Source organism: Azolla caroliniana, unplaced genomic scaffold (assembly GCF_043228905.1).
Source record: "Azolla caroliniana isolate FFs.n. ecotype wild unplaced genomic scaffold, voAzoCaro1.0.p SCAF_10, whole genome shotgun sequence".
NCBI lineage: Eukaryota > Viridiplantae > Streptophyta > Polypodiopsida > Salviniales > Salviniaceae > Azolla > Azolla caroliniana.
The window spans coordinates 13,684,364-13,703,828 of record NW_028230445.1 but is presented as its reverse complement, the minus strand read 5'-3'; the positions used below and the strand labels follow the sequence as shown (position 1 = coordinate 13,703,828).

Sequence of the window (19,465 nt, the reverse complement as noted above, 5' to 3'; positions counted from 1 at the left end):
TTCTTTTGTTTGGGAGGTTATTTGGATGCCTTTGTATACCCAAGCACAACTAAATACATTCTAGAAACCTGCTAAAGATCATTATGGATGGCGTGCCTTGCGTTGTTCATTAATAAATGATCAGCTGAACATGTCAATGTGTTGTACAAGGCACATTGATGAGGGTGCCAAACGAGATTTAAAAGTTGCCATGTAGCTACCAAAAAACTGCAAACCCTTCCACTGCAACCAACGTACTTGGTAAAGTTCATTGCAAGTCTAGAAAAATCTCCTATCTTTCCAAAGTACGTCAAAGGTTGTCAACTAACTGCTTGCTAAAAAGTCAACAAACAAAAATGAAATTATAAAGGTTCATGGCATTTGGAATTAGGAGTTTGTGAATCTGAATCTCATTTGTAAGCATAGTTTTTATGAAAAGGGTTAATGTTTGCTATTCCTAGTTGCACCACTTTGAACTGGATTGTATTTTGATTGATGCTTGAAATTTGTGGTAGATGTAAATGGAATGTTCTTTTCTCTCTATACCTCTCTCTAGAATAGGTAGCATATATGCCACCTTCAAGAAACTGCTTCCATATATAATATTAACTAGTGTATTATAACATACCAATGTAGAACACTCTTGTTGTCCTCACTACAATAGTGAGCCCGTTATATGTTAGAGATTTATTCTAATGTAAGCTTGAAAATAAGAAGAGATAAGATACTAAAGATACAAAGAGAGAAAAGGGTGTCGATCCACCCGACCATCCCTTAGCGAAGGGATCAAGATGAACATGTGCCTTGAATGGCGTGCCATACTATCTTTGTGGCGTCACGTCATACTTGGTATTGGCTCTCACGCGGCACAGGAGTCTGTTCACCATAAGATCACAGTCTCAACGTAGTTGAATAATTCCTAATGAGGATAGCTAGGCCTCATATTTATAGCTAGACCCAAGGGAAATGAGTTTTAAAACACTACACCCTTGCAATGAAAAGTTAGGGAAATGAGTTTTAGTGGTGTTTGCGTGTTCCCATGTAACATCTTTAATAGACTTATCCATCCATTTAATTTTAAACCCGCAGATTGTTCTAGACCCAAGGGTCCATGGCAAGTTCACAGTTGGCTCTTAAGGGTTGTCTCAATCCCTAGGATTAAAAGTAATCTTCCCTTTCAACCTCACACTCTTACCTTTGTGCGTAGAAAACTTTAGTACAAACTACCATTGGATGGTTATGCCCGTAACATACTCCCCTCCCCCTCTTTAAAACACTACACCCTTGCAATGAAAAGTTAGGGAAATGAGTTTTAGTGGTGTTTGCGTGTTCCCATGTAACATCTTTAATAGACTTATCCATCCATTTAATTTTAAACCCGCAAGCGTTTTGTTTTAACATAGAGATTTTCTCTTGTACATGTGGTTTCGAAGCTAAATTCTCAAGAGTAACTAGAGTTTTAGTTGTACCGACATTATCGTTAGAACTAAGAAGTACTTCGAAATGACTTACATGAAAATTTGGATGGATTTTGACACCATCAAGAAGAGCGAGACAATAGATTAATGAACTAATGCATTTGAGGACTTTGAAAGGTCCACAACCTCGGGGCTAATTTAGAGCACTTACATTTAGACAATGTCTTAGAAATGCGAGGCATAAAAATACCTTCTATCTAGGTTGAATACACGAGGTTGCTAATTATTGTTACGAACATGACCATATAATATCCCATGTTAAGATTGTATCGTAGTATTCTATACACGTGGATAAAGTGTGAGGGTTAAACGAGAGTGTAAAGAATGGAATGATTACATGACCATATAATATCCCGTGGTAAGGTTGTACCGTAGTATTCCATACACGTGGATAAAGTGTGAGGGTTAAACGAGAGTGTAAAGAAGGGAATACCACACTCTTGTTTAACCCTCTCACTTTATCCACGTTGTCGTGAAGAATGTGCTTCACGATATAAAAATGAACTTAAATATTGTGTTTAGTAATATTTGAGAAACTTGAACCCACACCCTTATATATGAAATACAATGTATATGCCACTAAGCTAGGCTATTTATTTGAAAGACTTGAACCCTCAACCTTGTATACCAAGCACAAGGTATACACCACTTAGCTAGGTTAGTTATTTTAGAATATATTTCCATCATTATAGTTATCCAATGTCTATTTTCATACATGGAAGCTCAAATGAGTGAGATTTCTATCATGCATCACATGTAATGCATGAACACCAAATGGCGATCATGCATCACATGCATTTCATGCATTGCATGTATTTCTTTACCCTCACATGCATTATATGCATGGGGGCACCTATAAAAAGAGGGGAATCAAGTAAGGGAGGGAGTCAAGAGAAAGTTAGAGAATAAGATAATCAAACAAATAAGTTAGCTTGTTGGTGAAGAGGCTTGTGTTTTCAAGTTGGAGTCAAGGGTTCGAATCAAGAGTCAGTAGAGAAAGAGTTCATCTTGCTATCAACCATTGTAAAGTTGGTAAAATCTTGTATTCGTGATATACATCATGTTCATATCATATATATATTTTCTTAAATCATACTTTGTCTCTATTTTACTTCTTGAATCATACATTGTCTCTATCTTTTATCTATACTCGTCTCTCTCTCTCTCACATTACTTTAAACTCTTATTCTTCTTATCCTTAATCTTCCTAACATTTGTGCGCAAGACTTATAAAAGTTCCTTCAACTCCCCTTAACCTTAGTCCCTGTGATTTCGCTGCACGAACCACTACTACCCCACCACATTTTGTTGGGATTTCGGTCCCTCCGGATGGGATCTTGTGAACCAGATGTAGAAGACCCGGGGAGAACCGGATGTAGAAGACATATTTGTAAATATGTTTTAGTAAGCCCATGGAGGCTATATTTGTAAATAGTCCTAAAGGCATATTAGTATAAATATGACCTAGGGCAAACACTTATTACCAAGATGGCTCCAGTATGGCGGAGCACATGAATGCCTTCCAAGGACTGATACATCAGGAAACCTCATTGGAAGTACCTCTTGCCGATGAGGTACTTGCTCTACTCCTGCTTGATTCCCTCCCGGATAGCTGGGAGGAAGGAAAACAACTATCCCTAGCAAGAGTCAAGTTGAGCTTGCTAGATGAGGAGGTGCGTTAGAAAGATAAGGAGGTGATCTCCGACGGCAAAGCCCTCCTTACCGAATCGGAACACGGAAGACAAAGGATCGGAGTCCCCAAAACTGGGAAAAGTCGGGGACATGGTCAAAGTCAAGGGGGAGGCCCACTTGCTTCTATTGCGGCAAGCCGGGGCAATTCTAGAAGAACTGTCGGCATTTCCGGAAAGACAAGGGAACTGACAGTACCGATTTGAAGAAGTCACCGGACCGAAACGGATTAGATAGGTGAGGCTGGGAAGGGAACGACGACGATCACGGCAAGTGAAGAAGAACTAATGCTCATCACCGAGGACAGTGAGTTGAACCTTGCTGGCGACGAGACAACGTGGGTTGTCGATTCCTGAGCATCGTTCCACCTTACCCCGGACCAGAAATGCTTCTCATCCTACACATCGGGTGAGCACGACTGTGTCCAATGGGGAACGAAGGAACATGCCGAATTGTCGGCATAGGAGACGTGTGGTTGACGACACCAACCAGATGCAAGTTGCTGCTGAAGGATGTCCGACACATTCTGGAGGTTCGACTGAACCTAATATCAACCGGTCGGCTAGATGATGAAGGCTACACAGGTAGCATCCAGAACGGAGTCATGAAGTTCACCAAGGGGAGCCTAATAGTGGCTCAGGCCCGGAAGATCAACACATTGTACTTGATGAATGCCCGGATATGCCGGGAAGAAGTGAATGTAGCATCCGACACTGCCGGTGAGCTGTGGCATAAAAGATTGTGTCACATGAGTGAGAAGGGGATGAAGAGGCTTGCCGAAGACAACCTCATTCCGGTTAAGGATGTGCAACTTGAGAAGTGCACCGATTTCTTGGCCAACAAGCAAAAACAAACCTCCTTCCGGTGAAAACCACCGATGAGACGGAATGCACCACTGGAGTTGGTGCATACCAATGTGTGTCAAGTGGACACGAGGTCACATGCTGGATCGCAGTACTTCGTGACGTTCATAGATGACCACAGTCAGAAGTTGTGGGTCTCACCGTTGAAGACAAAGGATCATGTACTATCCGTCTTCAAGGAACTCCACGCGAGAGTGGAAAGAGAAACCAGTCGGAAGTTGAAGACGGTTCGAGCAGACAACAGAGGTGAATACCGGGGGCAGTTCGAGGAGTACTGCCAATCGAAGGGAATTTGGCTCGAGTTTAGTGTGTCGAAGACGCCAGAACTAAACGGGTTGGCCGAAAGGATGAATCGGACCATAGTGGAGAGAGTCTGGAGCATGCTAGCACATGCAAAGTTACCCAAGATGTTTTGGGCTGAGGCGTTGACGACGGTGACCTATGTGATAAATAGATCACCCTCAACACCCTTGGGAGGAGACTCAGCTCAGAAAGTATGGACCGGTAAAGATGTGTCTTACCGGCATCTGAAGGTGTTCGGGTGTCTCACATACGTGCATGTGGCGAAGGACAAGAGAGAAAAGCTGGATCCGAAATCCAAGTCATGCATATTCCTTGGATACGACGATGATGAGTTCGGTTACCGGGTGTGGGATCTGGTCGACAAGAAGATGTTCCGGAGTCGGGACATAGTCTTCATGGAAGACAAGACCATTGCCGACTGGGAGTCGGAGAAGAAGATGACCAACTCTCGATCAAAGTGATGAAGCTAGAATCGGGAAAAAGCTCAACTTCATCAAGGCAAGGAGGTAGAATGGTCCGAAGGTGTATGTGGTGTGACCGTATCAACCATCAGAAGAAAGACTATCAAGAACATAGGGATGCTCTTAATCATGATAAAATCTATTATCAAGATAGTAAGATTCACTCAACAGAGACTCGACAACCACTTCAACTCAACTTCGGGCGAGGTGGAATGAAAAAGCTAATGGAAGATGCCGAGAGAGAAACAACTCAAGCGATGCAATCCGTCACAACGTTAGGGTTGTGTGTAGAAGACTCATATGGTGGATCTGGCTTTTGGCAAGATGTGATGGATTATGCAAGAAAAGGGAAGGTTTGAGTGGATGAATTAAAAGGAGTAGGAGATGAAATACTGAACTTCACTAGATGGAATGATCCAATAGACACACTATCAGCATTCGCCCAAGTGAATGCACAAGAGGTACTAGTGGAAGAGAAGCGAAAGAGAGTTGAGGAGGCTGATCAGGCAAAGAAACATGAGACACGAGAACAAAAGAGAAGGGATATGGAAAATGGTGCTCCTGAGACGAAGGAAGCTTATAGAGTAAAAGGGAAGAAATGCTCATCTTTCAAGCTTGCTTTAGACATAGAAACATCGAGGGATTTAAAAAAGGTACTAGAAACATGAATATTAAATAGTAAGGTAGAATTTAATTTAAGAGAAGTGTTGGGAATAGCAAAGAAAGAATTTCATGAAGTTATCATAGATATTATTAGAAGAAAGAGACAGGTGACGGAGGAAGTTACAGGAGGGTGTTCAACAACACTTCGAGATTTGTATGGTGGCACTTTTAACGCTGCAATTGTAAAAAGCAGAAATGATGTTGGGGTTCATGAAAAGGATAAGAGTCACTATACAAGGAACCATTGGGCTCGAGCAACAACAGAGGCACCTACAAAAATTGGGGAGCAACAAATTCCATGTATTGCTTTGATCGATCATGGATCCGAGATTAACACCTCCTCAAGGACAGTGGCTGATCGACAAGAATCATGGGTGGAAGATACGAGTTTCCACAGAGACCACGGAAGATTTATTCGGAGCATGTCCCAGTGTGAAGGTAACAATTGGTGATGTGTCGGTGAATCAAAATTTCTTTGTGCAGGATTGATCAGCCTACCCTGTCATCCTTGGTCAGCCTTACATCACCGCAGTAAGGATGGAAACAAAGGTGATTGATGATGGTTCAACTTTTGCAAGGATTAAGAGTCAAGATGGAAGGAAGACAATCCAATTCTTAACTGTGAGGCCCAACCATGAAAGAAATAAAGAATCCTTGAGGGAACATCTGGTTCGGGAGGTAGATGAAGAATTTTCCCAGGATTTTTAGATAGGGCTTTTATAGGTAGGGGCTGTGATAGCCCGGACATGACCCCATGAATAATAATGTAAATAAAGATATTCCTTGTACAATCTCATCTAGTGGTGCTACTTTTATACTAAAAGTAGATAATAATAAAATACAAAATGCTTTCGAGTACTTTTAGTGTTTTGGATATATAGATGATGATGAAGAAATTCAGGATATGTTTGAAGAATTAAGTTTTGAAGATGGGTCGAAGCACGCTACGGGGTACCAAAAAAGTACTGTTTTTGGCCACAAAAATTGTCAGTACTTTCAATACTGTTAGTACTGAATAATTCAGAAAAAAAATTAGAGAAAAAGAAAATCGATTTTGGAGAGTGGGGTGACTGTAGTACAAGTGTCATTTACTGTAGAAGGAGTGGGGGGAACACGTGAGGAGATGTTCTTCCATTTTGGGGGCTATTTTCCCCTCACGTCGATTTTGGCGCTTCCCCTCACGTCGTTTTGGCGATTCCCCTCATACTGTTCTTCCTCTATCTCTCTGAGCTTTTCATCACAGACATCCATGTCACGTTTCTGATTTTCCTTCAATCTAAATCTCAGACATCCATGTCTGGTTGGAGAGTTTGAGTTGAGGATTTCTGATTTTTTTAGGGTTTCTGTTTTTGTTAGGTTTCGGTTGAGGTACAGAGACTGTTCTGAGGGTTTAGGTAGCAACCAATAGTCACTTCTTTGACAACGACTTTCGTACTTCCACCGATTGCAGTTGATGTCGTGGTGATTTGGGGCTTTTTCCACCAAATCGAGGCGGCATTGGAGGTTCCTTCCACCAAATCGAGGCGGCATATCCAACGCTCCCTCCACCATTGGAGGTTCCTTCCACCAAATCGAGGCTGCATATCCACGCTCCCTCCACCATTGGAGGTTCCTTCCACCAAATCGAGGCGGCATATCCAACGCTCCCTCCACCATTGGAGGTTCCTTCCATCCATTTTTTTATTTTCAGTACTAAAATGTTTCATTTCTTCATATTTTAGTACTAAATTTTTAGAATTGACATTTGCCATATTTGATATGTAATTCTAATGTTTGAAACAAAATATTTCTCACTTTGCAGGCCACATTTAAAAACATTTGATTGTGTTTTCTTGGTTGAGTCTATATATCCACGCTCCCTCCACCATTGGAGGTTCCTTCCATCCATTTTTTTCATTTTCAGTACTAAAATGTTTCATTTCTTCATATTTCAGTACTAAATTTTTAGAATTGACATTTGCCATATTTGATATGTAATTCTAATGTTTGAAACAAAATATTTCTCACTTTGCAGGCCACATTTAAAAACATTTGATTGTGTTTTCTTGGTTGAGTCTATATAACATTAACTACTTTCGCAAGACACTTAATTTTTGTGGATAAATCTAGTGACCGAATGGGGGTTCCTAACGAGAGTGAGTTGTCAAGTAACTCATGCATATCTGAAAGGACTAAGAGACGAGTGGTTCTTCACATAGTTCGTTATTTGGTAGAAATAACGAAGAGATTTAGTGAAGAGGATCGTAGGGATATTATTTGTAGAGTGTTACACCATCAAAGTTTGAATGAAGACATGGAGAGAATAAAATTTAGGGACCAATGTGTTTCAGAAGAGATTGTGGAGTCTATGAAGTCATCCCTAGACTTAGTGAAAGGTGTAGAGAGCTTAGACAAACTTGCTGCAAAGAGGGCAACCCTACACATGGTTGTGAATGGTGCGAGAGAAAAAAAATATAGTGATACTAAAGTTGCCTTAGCCCTGGGTATTCAAAGAAGGAACTTGAGGAAACATCGCCGAAATATACACTCAAGCAAATTCAAGTGGCTGGGGTCGGGACGTAGACGACGATGTGATGCCTTATCTCAAGAGATTATTGAGAAAGTGGATTCATTTTGGGCCAAAAATACGCGTGTCTCACCAAATAAGAAGGACGTGTGTAGACAACGAATAAGTCAGGGTAAGTACCAGATTCACCCTAGACACTTCTTGGAGATGACAGAGGTATTCCATTTTTTTATATCAATTCACATTCCATAACTTTGTGTTTTGACCAAGTGTATATTAATGTTTGCTATATATATTGGTTGATGTAGGACCAACATCCAAGCTTGACTGTCGGATTCCGCAAGTTCCAAGGTTTGAATCCATTTTATGTTAGAAAATTAAATGAGAGGAATACATGTTGTTGTGTGTACCATGTGAAGATGGACATGTTAAGGGTTTCTGTGAATGCAATGCGTATTGATTCTAAGGGTATACATGGGGAATTATGTGTCTGCACTTGTGAGATTTGTAGACCAAATGGGGAGGATAATAGGTGTAATGCATGAAACATGACTTATGCATCCGTTTCTGAGCTATGGAGGTCTTGTGTTTGTGAAAAAGAACCATCATGTGAGTGGCATCGTCGTACATGTCTATTAAGAACATGTAAGGTTTGTCTGCTACCATTATTTTGTAGGCAGGAGCTTGATATGGGAAATAGTCATATCGTGAAATGGAAATATTTGGAGTATGTGACTGAAAATATTGGCAAGGGAGTTGTAACTAAGCGTATCAAGGAAGTATATAAGGAGACATGTGCTGCTACCCTTGTCTCAGAATTTAAGAAACAACTTGGGGAGTTTATTCCACATAACTTCCGGAGTTATTGGCAAAATTCACAGTTCAAGGAATGTATTAATAACTTACCAACGGGTGTCATTGTATCCGTTATTGATTTTGCAGAAAACTATACATTTAAAGTTCAAAATGAGGTTCAATCAATGCATTGGTACAATGATCAATGTACAATACTTGTACATATTTGCTATTGGAGGCAAGACGGTGAGTTACATAAGAAATCAATATTTTACATTTCAGATGATAAAAAGCATGATACACTATTTGTTCAACATTGTTTTAAGCTTCACCATGCAGATTTATTTTCTCTAGGGTTAACCTTTAACCGTCATTGGGTTTGGTCTGATGGTGCTGCCTCGCAGTTTAAGGCGTCACGATCGTTCTACTTTATCGCCAGGTAATTTTTAATCCATATGTTTAATACTTATCATGCAATGTTTAAGGAAGTAAATCTTGTGTTAGTGGATGCATACTAATTATGTTTGTAACTATTAACAAACAGTACTAGTCACATCGATGCATACTAATTATGTTTCTAACTATTCGAATCTTGCACTTGTGAATGGATGCATGCATACTAATTTTGTTTGTATTATGTTGTACTAAGTAACTTTTAATCCATGTGAAGTGTTCTCCATAGACACATTGTACTATGTTGTGTGTTGGTTCTGTACTATGTTGTGTTTACAAAAGGATGTAAAGTACTCATCTTGTACTCATAGTATTGTCCGTCCTTAAGAGAATTGTACTAAGTATCGATTAATCCATGTGAAGGGTTCTCCATAGACACATTGTACTATGTTGTGTTTACAAAAGGATGTAAAGTACTCATCTTGTACTTATAGTATTGTCCGTCCTTAAGAGAATTGTACTAATTATGTTTTAATCCATGTGAAGGGTTCTCCATATACACATTGTACTATGTTGTGTGTTGGTTCTGTACTATGTTGTGTTTACAAAAGGATGTAAAGTACTCATCTTGTACTTATAGTATTGTCCGTCCTTAAGAGAATTGTACTAATTATGTTTTAATCCATGTGAAGGGTTCTCCATATACACATTGTACTATGTTGTGTGTTGGTTCTGTACTATGTTGTGTTTACAAAAGGATGTAAAGTACTCATCTTGTACTTATAGTATTGTCCGTCCTTAAGAGAATTGTACTAATTATGTTTTAATCCATGTGAAGGGTTCTCCATAGACACATTGTACTATGTTGTGTGTTGGTTCTGTACTATGTTGTGTTTACAAAAGGATGTAAAGTACTCATCTTGTACTTATAGTATTGTCCGTCCTTAAGAGAATTGTACTAAGTATCGATTAATCCAGGTGAAGGGTTCTCCATAGACACATTGTACTATGTTGTGTGTTGGTTTTGTACTATGTTGTGTTTACAAAAGGATGTAAAGTACTCATCTTGTACTTATAGTATTGTCCGTCCTTAAGAGAATTGTACTAAATCAGTATTTACTCATGTTGTACTCATAGTATTGTACTCATCTTGTACTCACCAAAGTAGGTATTTCTCCTTATTCAATATTCGTATGCAATGGAATTACTTCGGGTCTGGACATGGAAAAGGAGAGCATGATGGCGCGGGGGCTGTGATCAAACGTGCCCTTACAAGTGAGCAGTTGGATAATAATGGCGCTAAGTTACAAAATGCACATGATGTTGTGCAGTGGCTAACATGGAAGATGTCAAATGATGGTAAGAACAGATTGTTTGTTGAAGTTCGCGCTCATGAGGTCGATAGAACTAAATCATATGGTTGTAAAACCGTGAAAGGCACACGCAGCACCCATTGTGTGTTAGGGTTTAGCCGCAAGGACACAACCCAATTGTTACTCCGTAGTTTATCATGCTTTTGTTCCATGTGTCTAGATGAAGCTTGGGATAAATGCATCAACCTATCAATCGTGGAGCCCTGGAAGCTGCAGAAGCTTGAGCCTGAACTACAAGATGATATTGAAGAGGATGTGCATTCAAACGATATTGTATACTACAACCAAAATCAAGACTTGGCAGTTTTATTGGAAGTTGGAGATCATTTTGCAGTGCTCAAATATTCTCAGAATGAAGATTTAGAAGACTACTACATTGTGGTGTGCAAGCAAGGAAAGACATTATTGAAAGAAGTGGTGAGGGATGGTTGGGGCAACAATTTCAACGTTGGTGAGTCTGTCGTGTATGGAAACTATTATGCAAAGTTGCCGCAGTGCAAGAACACATATGCATTACTAAAAGAAGCACCCATCGCAATAATCTACGCTGATGCCATTCTTGCGATCAAATTCAATATGACTCAAGCAAAGCACAAGGTTAAGGGATACAACACTGTCTACAAGGTCCCCCAAGAGGTTCATGAGCACATATTAGGGGAGGTCTCTCTATTTAATGCTTGAAAGTCACCCTATCAATACATTGTACTAGAAAACTGAAAAACATCCACTTGGAGTTCACTATTAATTTTGATGATTGACAAATGAATTGATATATTTCGTCTTTCTTCCAAAGGGTTTATGCCTCTCAACCACTTGTACTTATCTTTCATAATATATTAGTTGTTATCAACAGGACTTGGATTTCTTCATTGCCGATATTGCTCATGTTTCCTGATGTTATTTGAGCATAGGAGTTTTGCAGAGTTGGTGTGTCCTCTGTTGGCACATAAATCTGCTCTTCTTTTGCTACCAAGAGAAGATTGTTAGTTGAATTCATTAAAGACTTTAATATTGTAAGATTTTCTACTGTAAGTTCATTTTTCAAAGGGGGCGATGAATTCTGTGAAGACAACAATGAAAATTATTCTCTCAGAATCCTTTTTTGTTTCATGATATGTCCTGTGAAGCCATCTGAGTTTTTACTTCTTGTATATAAGTCCTGAATATCCAGGCTATGGATTTTAAAGTACAAACCTTCCTTTCCTTAACAAAATAATCCAACTTCTGAAACAATAATTTGTGATAGCTCAAAAAGGTAAGTGTTTCCTTACTACTGTTAGTGGATGATTCATCCTTTGGGATGATATCATCAAAATATGGCCCACATTGCTTCAACAATTTGCACACATTCTGGTTACCGTCCAAATGGGATTGATGAAACAGTCTATACTTCAGGATATCTTCAATAACACCCGATACCCGATATTTTCTGTTTCTCATCATCAACACCTAAAAACCTAAATTTTCCTAGCAAGCTAAGAAGACTTTCAAGCATTTTATCTACAATAGACTGAAAGACTTTGCGAGGATTAGGAGATGATCTCAAAAAAGAAACAAAACGTTGTAAAATAAGAATACTTAGATCAAAAAGTATATTCCCATTGTTTTTGATATATGTTGATGAGCAAAATATAGAAGCAATCCTTAAACATGAACTTGATTTCACACTGGTATAACTATTTCAGATTCATGAACTGGATTTTTTACATTGGCAATTGAAACAGTATTTTGGTATCCAAATAGTTCAATTTCAGACATCACTAACAACTAAAGTTCAAGTACAATCGAAAGACAATCAGGCACTAGAGGGTAACTTGGCCGATCTTGTAATGCGCTTGTTGTTGGTGCCAGATTTTTCTGATTTTACATTCTTCTTTATCTTAAAGCCTTTAGGTATGAGCTGACTAAGTGGCACTTCATCATCAGAGGCATCAGAGACAGGCGTGGATGCGCGGGCACCTTGTACTGGTGGCAAGCTTGAGAGAGCAACTATGTTTTCTGCAACTGCAATGCTTGTACACAAATCCACAAAGGTGCTGTCGATAGACAAATTATCACTCATCTCCTGAATGCTTGTACTCCTAGCGATCTTTATTGCCCTATCATCATCACCGATGCCTATACACTCGTTCTTATTAGACTCCTGTATGTGGACCGTGGCAGTAGTCATGGTCAACTCCTCTTGTACGATGGATGTCACCTCATTCTTAAGACAACGTTGTTCGCTCTGAGTACAATCAGGCCCACCTTCATTAGTAACGTTGTTCACTCTACACTCATGGGATTCTGTACAATCAGGCTTATCTTCAGGGAAAGCGATGTTCTTTCCACGATCCTCATGGGCTTCACAAGACACTACTAGCACATTCTCAGTACAATCAAGCTCCTCTTCATTACTAGCAATGTTCTTTCCATGATCCTCATGGGAATCTTTAGATAGTACTAGCACATTATCAGTACAATCAGTCTTCTCTTCAGCACTTGCCACATTATCAGTACAATCAGTCTTCTCTTCAGTACTTGCCATATTCTTTCCACACTCTTCATGGGCTTCAATCTTCTCTTCAGTACTTGCCATATTCTTTCCACACTCATAGGCTTCTTTAGACATAGTGTTGTTTGTACATGCCAGCTGCTCTTCACATATGAATGCTTCGTTTTTCTCACAATCCTCATGTGTGGAAGATGTGCTTCTAGAGTCTGCCTCCTTGCAAAGGTTAATTTGATTCTGACTCTGATGGGAATCTGATTCTGCACTTGTGCTCCATGAAGTTCCCGATTCATTTGATTGCAGTTGGGAATCAGACTGCTCTTGTAAACCTAATTAATGGGATTCCAAAGAATATTGGTATGAACTCACATACTCAAAAGTTTGCAAACAATGAACATAGGGTTTAGGGCCACATTTTTACCTAATGTTACATCGTCATACTGTACAGCCGTAGATACCCCATTGCAAGTGGTGGGCTCGGTCATCTTCTCCACAACATCTAGGTGCTCAACAGTGTTGTTATGATCTATAATAACAACAAGAATAGGGTTGTTATGAGCTAAATCATTGTTTTCAAAGTCTGGCTTTTGACGTGTACCTGGGAGTGTGATAAATTCGTCTTCATGATCAGGTTTTGGACTCGTATCTCCGTCACCAAATATCATTTCATCATCAGCTAGTAACACAAGTACATGGTATTAGACAATGGATTAGGTTGACAATGCTCCAGACAGGTGAGAACTTATATGACTCACCATTGCATTCAACTTTGCCTTTCTTGCCGTTTCCATACAACATTCTTGCAGCATTTCTCTTCTTACTGGGCTCTATTTGTAAAGAAACTGCATTTCTCTTCTTAGTGGGCTCTATTTCTTGATGTTGACCGGAGCTTGGGGAATTTGTTTGTAGAAGCATATGTTCCACTGCTCCAATGGCCCTTCTCATACATTCATCCTCATCATAAAAATCATAGGTTATTGGTAATGATGGTCCCTGAACCTTGGAATGTGCAGCAGATATTGAGGGTTTAGGCACAGGGGCTGGTTGTTCCATTACCTTGCCTGGCGTGGAGTTGCTTGACACTACAACATTCATTGCAAGAAACAAAAAAACCTTGAATGTTAGTACCATCATCTAAAATATATAATGTAGGTCACAAGAGCTGCTTCCCATTTTACACAATGTACCAGTCATGAACAATGTACTACTCACATAGTTCCTAAATTATTGAACTAGTACTAATAAGGAACACTGTACTGCTCACTTAGTTCCCAATTTACACGATTAGTACTAATCATGCACAATATACACAAGTAGTACTAATCATGCACAATATACTACTCACTTAGTTACCAAATTACACAAGTACTAATCCCGAAAAATGTACCACTGACTAAGTCAAATTAATAAGTAATACTAATCTTGAACAATGTACTACTCACTTATTTCCTAAATCACTGAACTAGTACTAATCCCGAACAATGTAGTAGCTCACTTAGTTCCCAATTTACACAAGTAGTACTAATCATGCACAATATACTACTCACTTAGTTACCAAATTACACAAGGAGTACTAATCCCGAACAACGTAATGCTCACTTAGTTCCCAATTTACACAAGTAGTACTAATCATGCACAATATACTACTCACTTAGTTAGCAAATTACACAAGGAGTACTAATCCCGAACAACGTAATGCTCACTTACTTCCCAATTTACACAAGTAGTACTAATCATGCACAATATACTACTCACTTAGTTAGCAAATTACACAAGGAGTACTAATCCCGAACAATGTACTGCTCACTTAGTTCCCAATTTACACAAGTAGTACTAATCATGCACAATATACTACTCACTTAGTTAGCAAATTACACAAGGAGTACTAATCCCGAACAATGTACTGCTCACTTAGTTCCCAATTTACACAAGTAATACTAATCATGCACAATATACTACTCACTTAGTTACCAAATTACACAAGGAGTACTAATCCCGAACAATGTACTGCTCACTTAGTTCCCAATTTACACAAGTAGTACTAATCATGCACAATATACTACTCACTTAGTTAGCAAATTACACAAGGAGTACTAATCCCGAACAATGTACCACTGACTTAGTCAAATTACACAATTAGTACTAATCCTGAACAATGTACTACTCAACAATGTACCACTGACTTAGTCAAATTACACAATTAGTACTAATCCTACAAAATGTACTACTCACTTATTTTCTAGATTACTGATCTAGTACTAATAAGGTACAAAACTAGTACTAATAAGGAACAAAGTACTACTCAGTTCCCAAATTACAAAACTAGTATTAATCATGAGCAATGTACTAGTAACTTAGTTCACAAAGTACAGAACTAGTACTAATCATGAACCATGTAGTACTTACTAAGTACTAATCCAACAAATGTAGGTTGGTATTTTGCACACAAGTAATACTAAACATGATATGTCTTCTACACACCTAGTTACATAACTTGTACTAATTACACCAACAGTATTAATCTTGAACAGTATTAGTACTAAACGTGATATGTGTTTGACACACCTCATTTCCAAATTACAATAATTGTACTATTATTCAACAATTTACTATACACCTTGTTCCCAAATTACATTACTAGTACTAGTTCCCAAGTTACACAAACAATCTTAACAGTCAACAGTGTACTATAAGTATAGTGTTTACTAAACTAATACTAGGCAAGTTGCAATATAGATTGGACGATGTTGTACCTGGTTCCTTTTAGTACTACTAATTGTGGAAAATATCCCTTCAACTACACATACCAATTATATATTAAGAGTACTGCCAATACTAACCCACATAATTAGGGTTCCACATAATAGTTGTTAGAGATTACACTAAATTTGAAGTATGAATTGTGGCATACACTAGTTCTAGTCCAAATGTTAATTGACATCATATAATACAAACAATAGAATAGTAGAGCCACATACCGTACGGGTGTACTTTTAAACCCCAAGCATAGTACCACTCAGCCGCAATTGTAGTTTTACAGTCCATACATGTATTCTCTTTCTCAAAATGATACTTAGCACATAGCACATGATATGTGTGCAAGCATGGTGTAATCACAACATCCATAGCCTCCAGCTTGAATCCGAGGCCACAAAATATACACCTGGAAGATTGCAAACACAAGTTATAATATATTAGTTGCTCACTTATTTATACCAAAGAAGTAGAAATAAATAACTTTTAAAGCCAATACCGTGATATAGCTATACTAATAATGGTACTTTCTATACCACTTGGGTGCTCAATTACAGATGGACACAAAGTATCAAAACCATTTTGTTTTAAATCCTGCATCAAGCATGCAAGGTTCTCAGAATGCAACTTTAAGGCTGACAACTTATTATCTATTTCTTCATGTGCATTCCTGCAAGTATCAAGGTCTCTCATCTGTGAACCTAATTGAGTGCCCATATTGTTTAGCTCTTTCTTCAACTCCTCTTTCAACACCTCACTTTCTGAATTTTGGATTGTCGATGCAATCCATTCATATGTAGTTTTTATTGAAGAAAATTTCTTTTCTGCCTGTATCTCAGCTGATTTAACTGCTTCCAAATCAGCAAGTAGTGTTTGTATTCTTGAGCTCATAGAAGCTATGCAACCGGCCATCATCTGTTCATGCTTTTCAGTCATTGTGGCCCGTACCTTTGCCTCTAGAACTTGGTGGATAGGTGTTATAGCTAGAATATCCACATGAGAGGTTCCAGATGACTTCAAGCCAGTGTTGGTACTGGAGGACCCTTTGTAATGGTCTGACCGGTGCCGATTAAAATCTTCCCAATTTACGTCAATGCCACCTTGAACTTCACATGCAAAAGCACGTGCAAAAACAGTACCCACCTCATTGTTAGTGATTTGATTTGTATCATAAACATGTTCGTATCTCGTCTTCAATAAATTCATGTATTCCCTCTTCAAACCACTTATGTGGAATCCTCGCCTTGTGTCGGGATGTACTGACCCCCATGTTTTTAACAACCACTCTCTCAGCTCTGGATACACGTCAGGTCGTGCTCGAAGGAAATAATTCCATCCAAGAGGTGTGTCTGGACTGATGGAGTGGTACATCTTCTTTCTCTGTGTTGATGAATTCATCACCCTTTCTCTTGTGGGTGTCTTCTTGCTTTCTTTCATGGGTGTCCTTCTTCCTTCCTTCACTGGTGTCTTCACTTTCTCTTTCATCAATGTCTTCTTTATGGGTGTCCTTCTCGTCATTGTCCTAGTCAACACAATTCTCAGGGAATGAATATGCATGTACTAGAAGAAAACTCAAGCAATTACCATCAACACATAGCAAATCATCTCATTGCATGTACAAACCATGTCAAACACACAATAACCCTAAATAGTCGGAAAAAAACTCATCCATGTCAAACACACAGACAATAAAAATAGACGGATAGGAAAGTCAAAGAAAACGAAAACATTGTAAATCATCATAGCCAACTCCATCACATCGCATGTACAAGCCATGTCAAACACACAAAAACCCAAAATAGTCGGAAAAACACTCATCCATGTCAAACTCACACAAAATAAAACAGATGGACAAGAAACAAGAACAAAACGAAAACATAGCAACTCATCATAGCCAACTCCATTTACGTTGCATGTACAAACATGTCTAACACACAACCACCTCGATCAAAATATTTTCATACATTTTTAAAAGAAACACAGAGAAACACAGAGAAAACAAAAACATACCAGTTGGGCATGCAACACATAGACTATGAATAATCAAACCCTAAAAATGACCATACACATGCAAATAAAAAACAGACAGACAGGAAACATTCAGAAAAAGAAAACATACCAGTTGGGCATGCAACACAGAGAATACCTGGAGGTTGTACAACTTGCAGAGGTACCCGACCGTGTTGATTTCGACAAACGAGGCTGCTGCAGAGGAGACAAACGAGCATAGACAGAGGAAACAAACGAGCATACACAAGGAAGGAAAATCAACAACACATACAACGAGCAGGGGAAACAAAAATCTCTGCGTTCAGAGATCGAACCTGGCACAGAGGGGAACACAAGAACAGCTACGCGGGGAAACAGAGAATCGAAGGTGGAGTGAGAGAGAGAAACAGAAAGAAAGAAAGAAACAGAGCTTTGAAAGAAAAAAACAGAAAGAATCGAAGGTGGAGTGAAAGAAAGAAACAGAGAGATAGACCTGTAATAGATATGTCGTCTTTCTTTAACTTTCTGCCACTGTCTGTCTGACAACTTCGAGACAGAAGAGAGAGAGAGAGAGAGAGAGAGAGAGAGAGTGAGTGAGAGAGAGAGACATACCAATTGACACGTTCGACTACCCATACCAGAGAGAGAGAGAGAGAGATACTGAGACTGACCAACTGTCACAATGGATACCTTCTCCAGGTGTGCTTTCGTACAACTCTACCTAGGAGACTGGGGCAACAATTAATGTATTAAATATGGCCTAGGGACATTTCGAGTGTGACGTACAATATCTTTGTGCATTCGAGTGTGACGTAATGAATTTGTTTTTTGTTTTTTGAAACTTATTTACAATTTTTAATGTTTATTTTCTTCTTCGATTTAGTACTAAATTTTTGGCCAAAAGTTGGTACACCGTAGCATGCTTCGACCCAGATACAATAACTCATTTGGAAGCAATGGAGGATGACAACGAAATCCAAGTTCCTATCCATTCGATCAAGATGTACGAGGTCATTGAAGAAGTTGCTCGAAAGGATCATGAAGCACATGTCCTAACAAAGTACAAGACGATGGAGAAGAAGGTTTGTCCTATTGCTGCTCCACTTCCAGGGGATAGTGAAAGAGCAATTAAAGAAGCGGCCACAGAGCCAATGATCAGAGAACCACGAAAGGTGGGACATGTGTTTACTCCAGAAACAATACAAGGGATGAAAATAGGAGGGGGTGACTTCCTATTACCAACCGAAGAAAAGTAATTCAAGGAGATATTAAAAAGGCATGGAAAGGCGTTCGCATTCCAACCTGAGGAAATAGGGTGTGTGGATCCAAAAATAGTGGAGCCCATGGTTATATTCACTATCCCTCATATTCCATAGAATTTTAAGCCAATACCCATGCCTAGGGCTAGAATCCCTCAACTATTAGAACTTCTGAAAGAAAAGATGAGGATGGGTATCTTGGAACCATCGAACGCCCGTTACTCGAGTTGATGGTTCACTGTGTTAAAGAAAGATGGGTGACTCCGATTTATCCAAGATATGCAACCCGTGAATAAGGTAACAATCCTGAAACTCGGGAGTAGGGCCAATTGTAGATGAGTTTGTTGAGATGTTTGTAGGAAGAGCTATATATTCTATGGGAGACCTTTATTCCGGGTATGATCAATTTCAACTTGCTATCAAAAATCGAGATATTACTTCTATCAAGACACCTATAGGGTTAGTGTAA

General features: G+C 39.1%; 1 protein-coding gene across 1 annotated transcript; it reads right to left on the bottom strand.

The window, feature by feature from the left end:
- Positions 1–13,359: 13,359 nt before the first annotated feature.
- On the bottom strand, positions 13,360–13,909 carry LOC147859090 (uncharacterized). The gene is made up of 3 exons (XM_087326281.1): positions 13,750–13,909; positions 13,593–13,670; positions 13,360–13,520 (listed from the first exon to the last, which is right to left on the bottom strand). Exons 1-3 carry the CDS (start codon positions 13,907–13,909, stop codon positions 13,360–13,362), a joined length of 399 nt encoding a protein of 132 aa, XP_087182407.1.
- Positions 13,910–19,465: the final 5,556 nt, after the last annotated feature.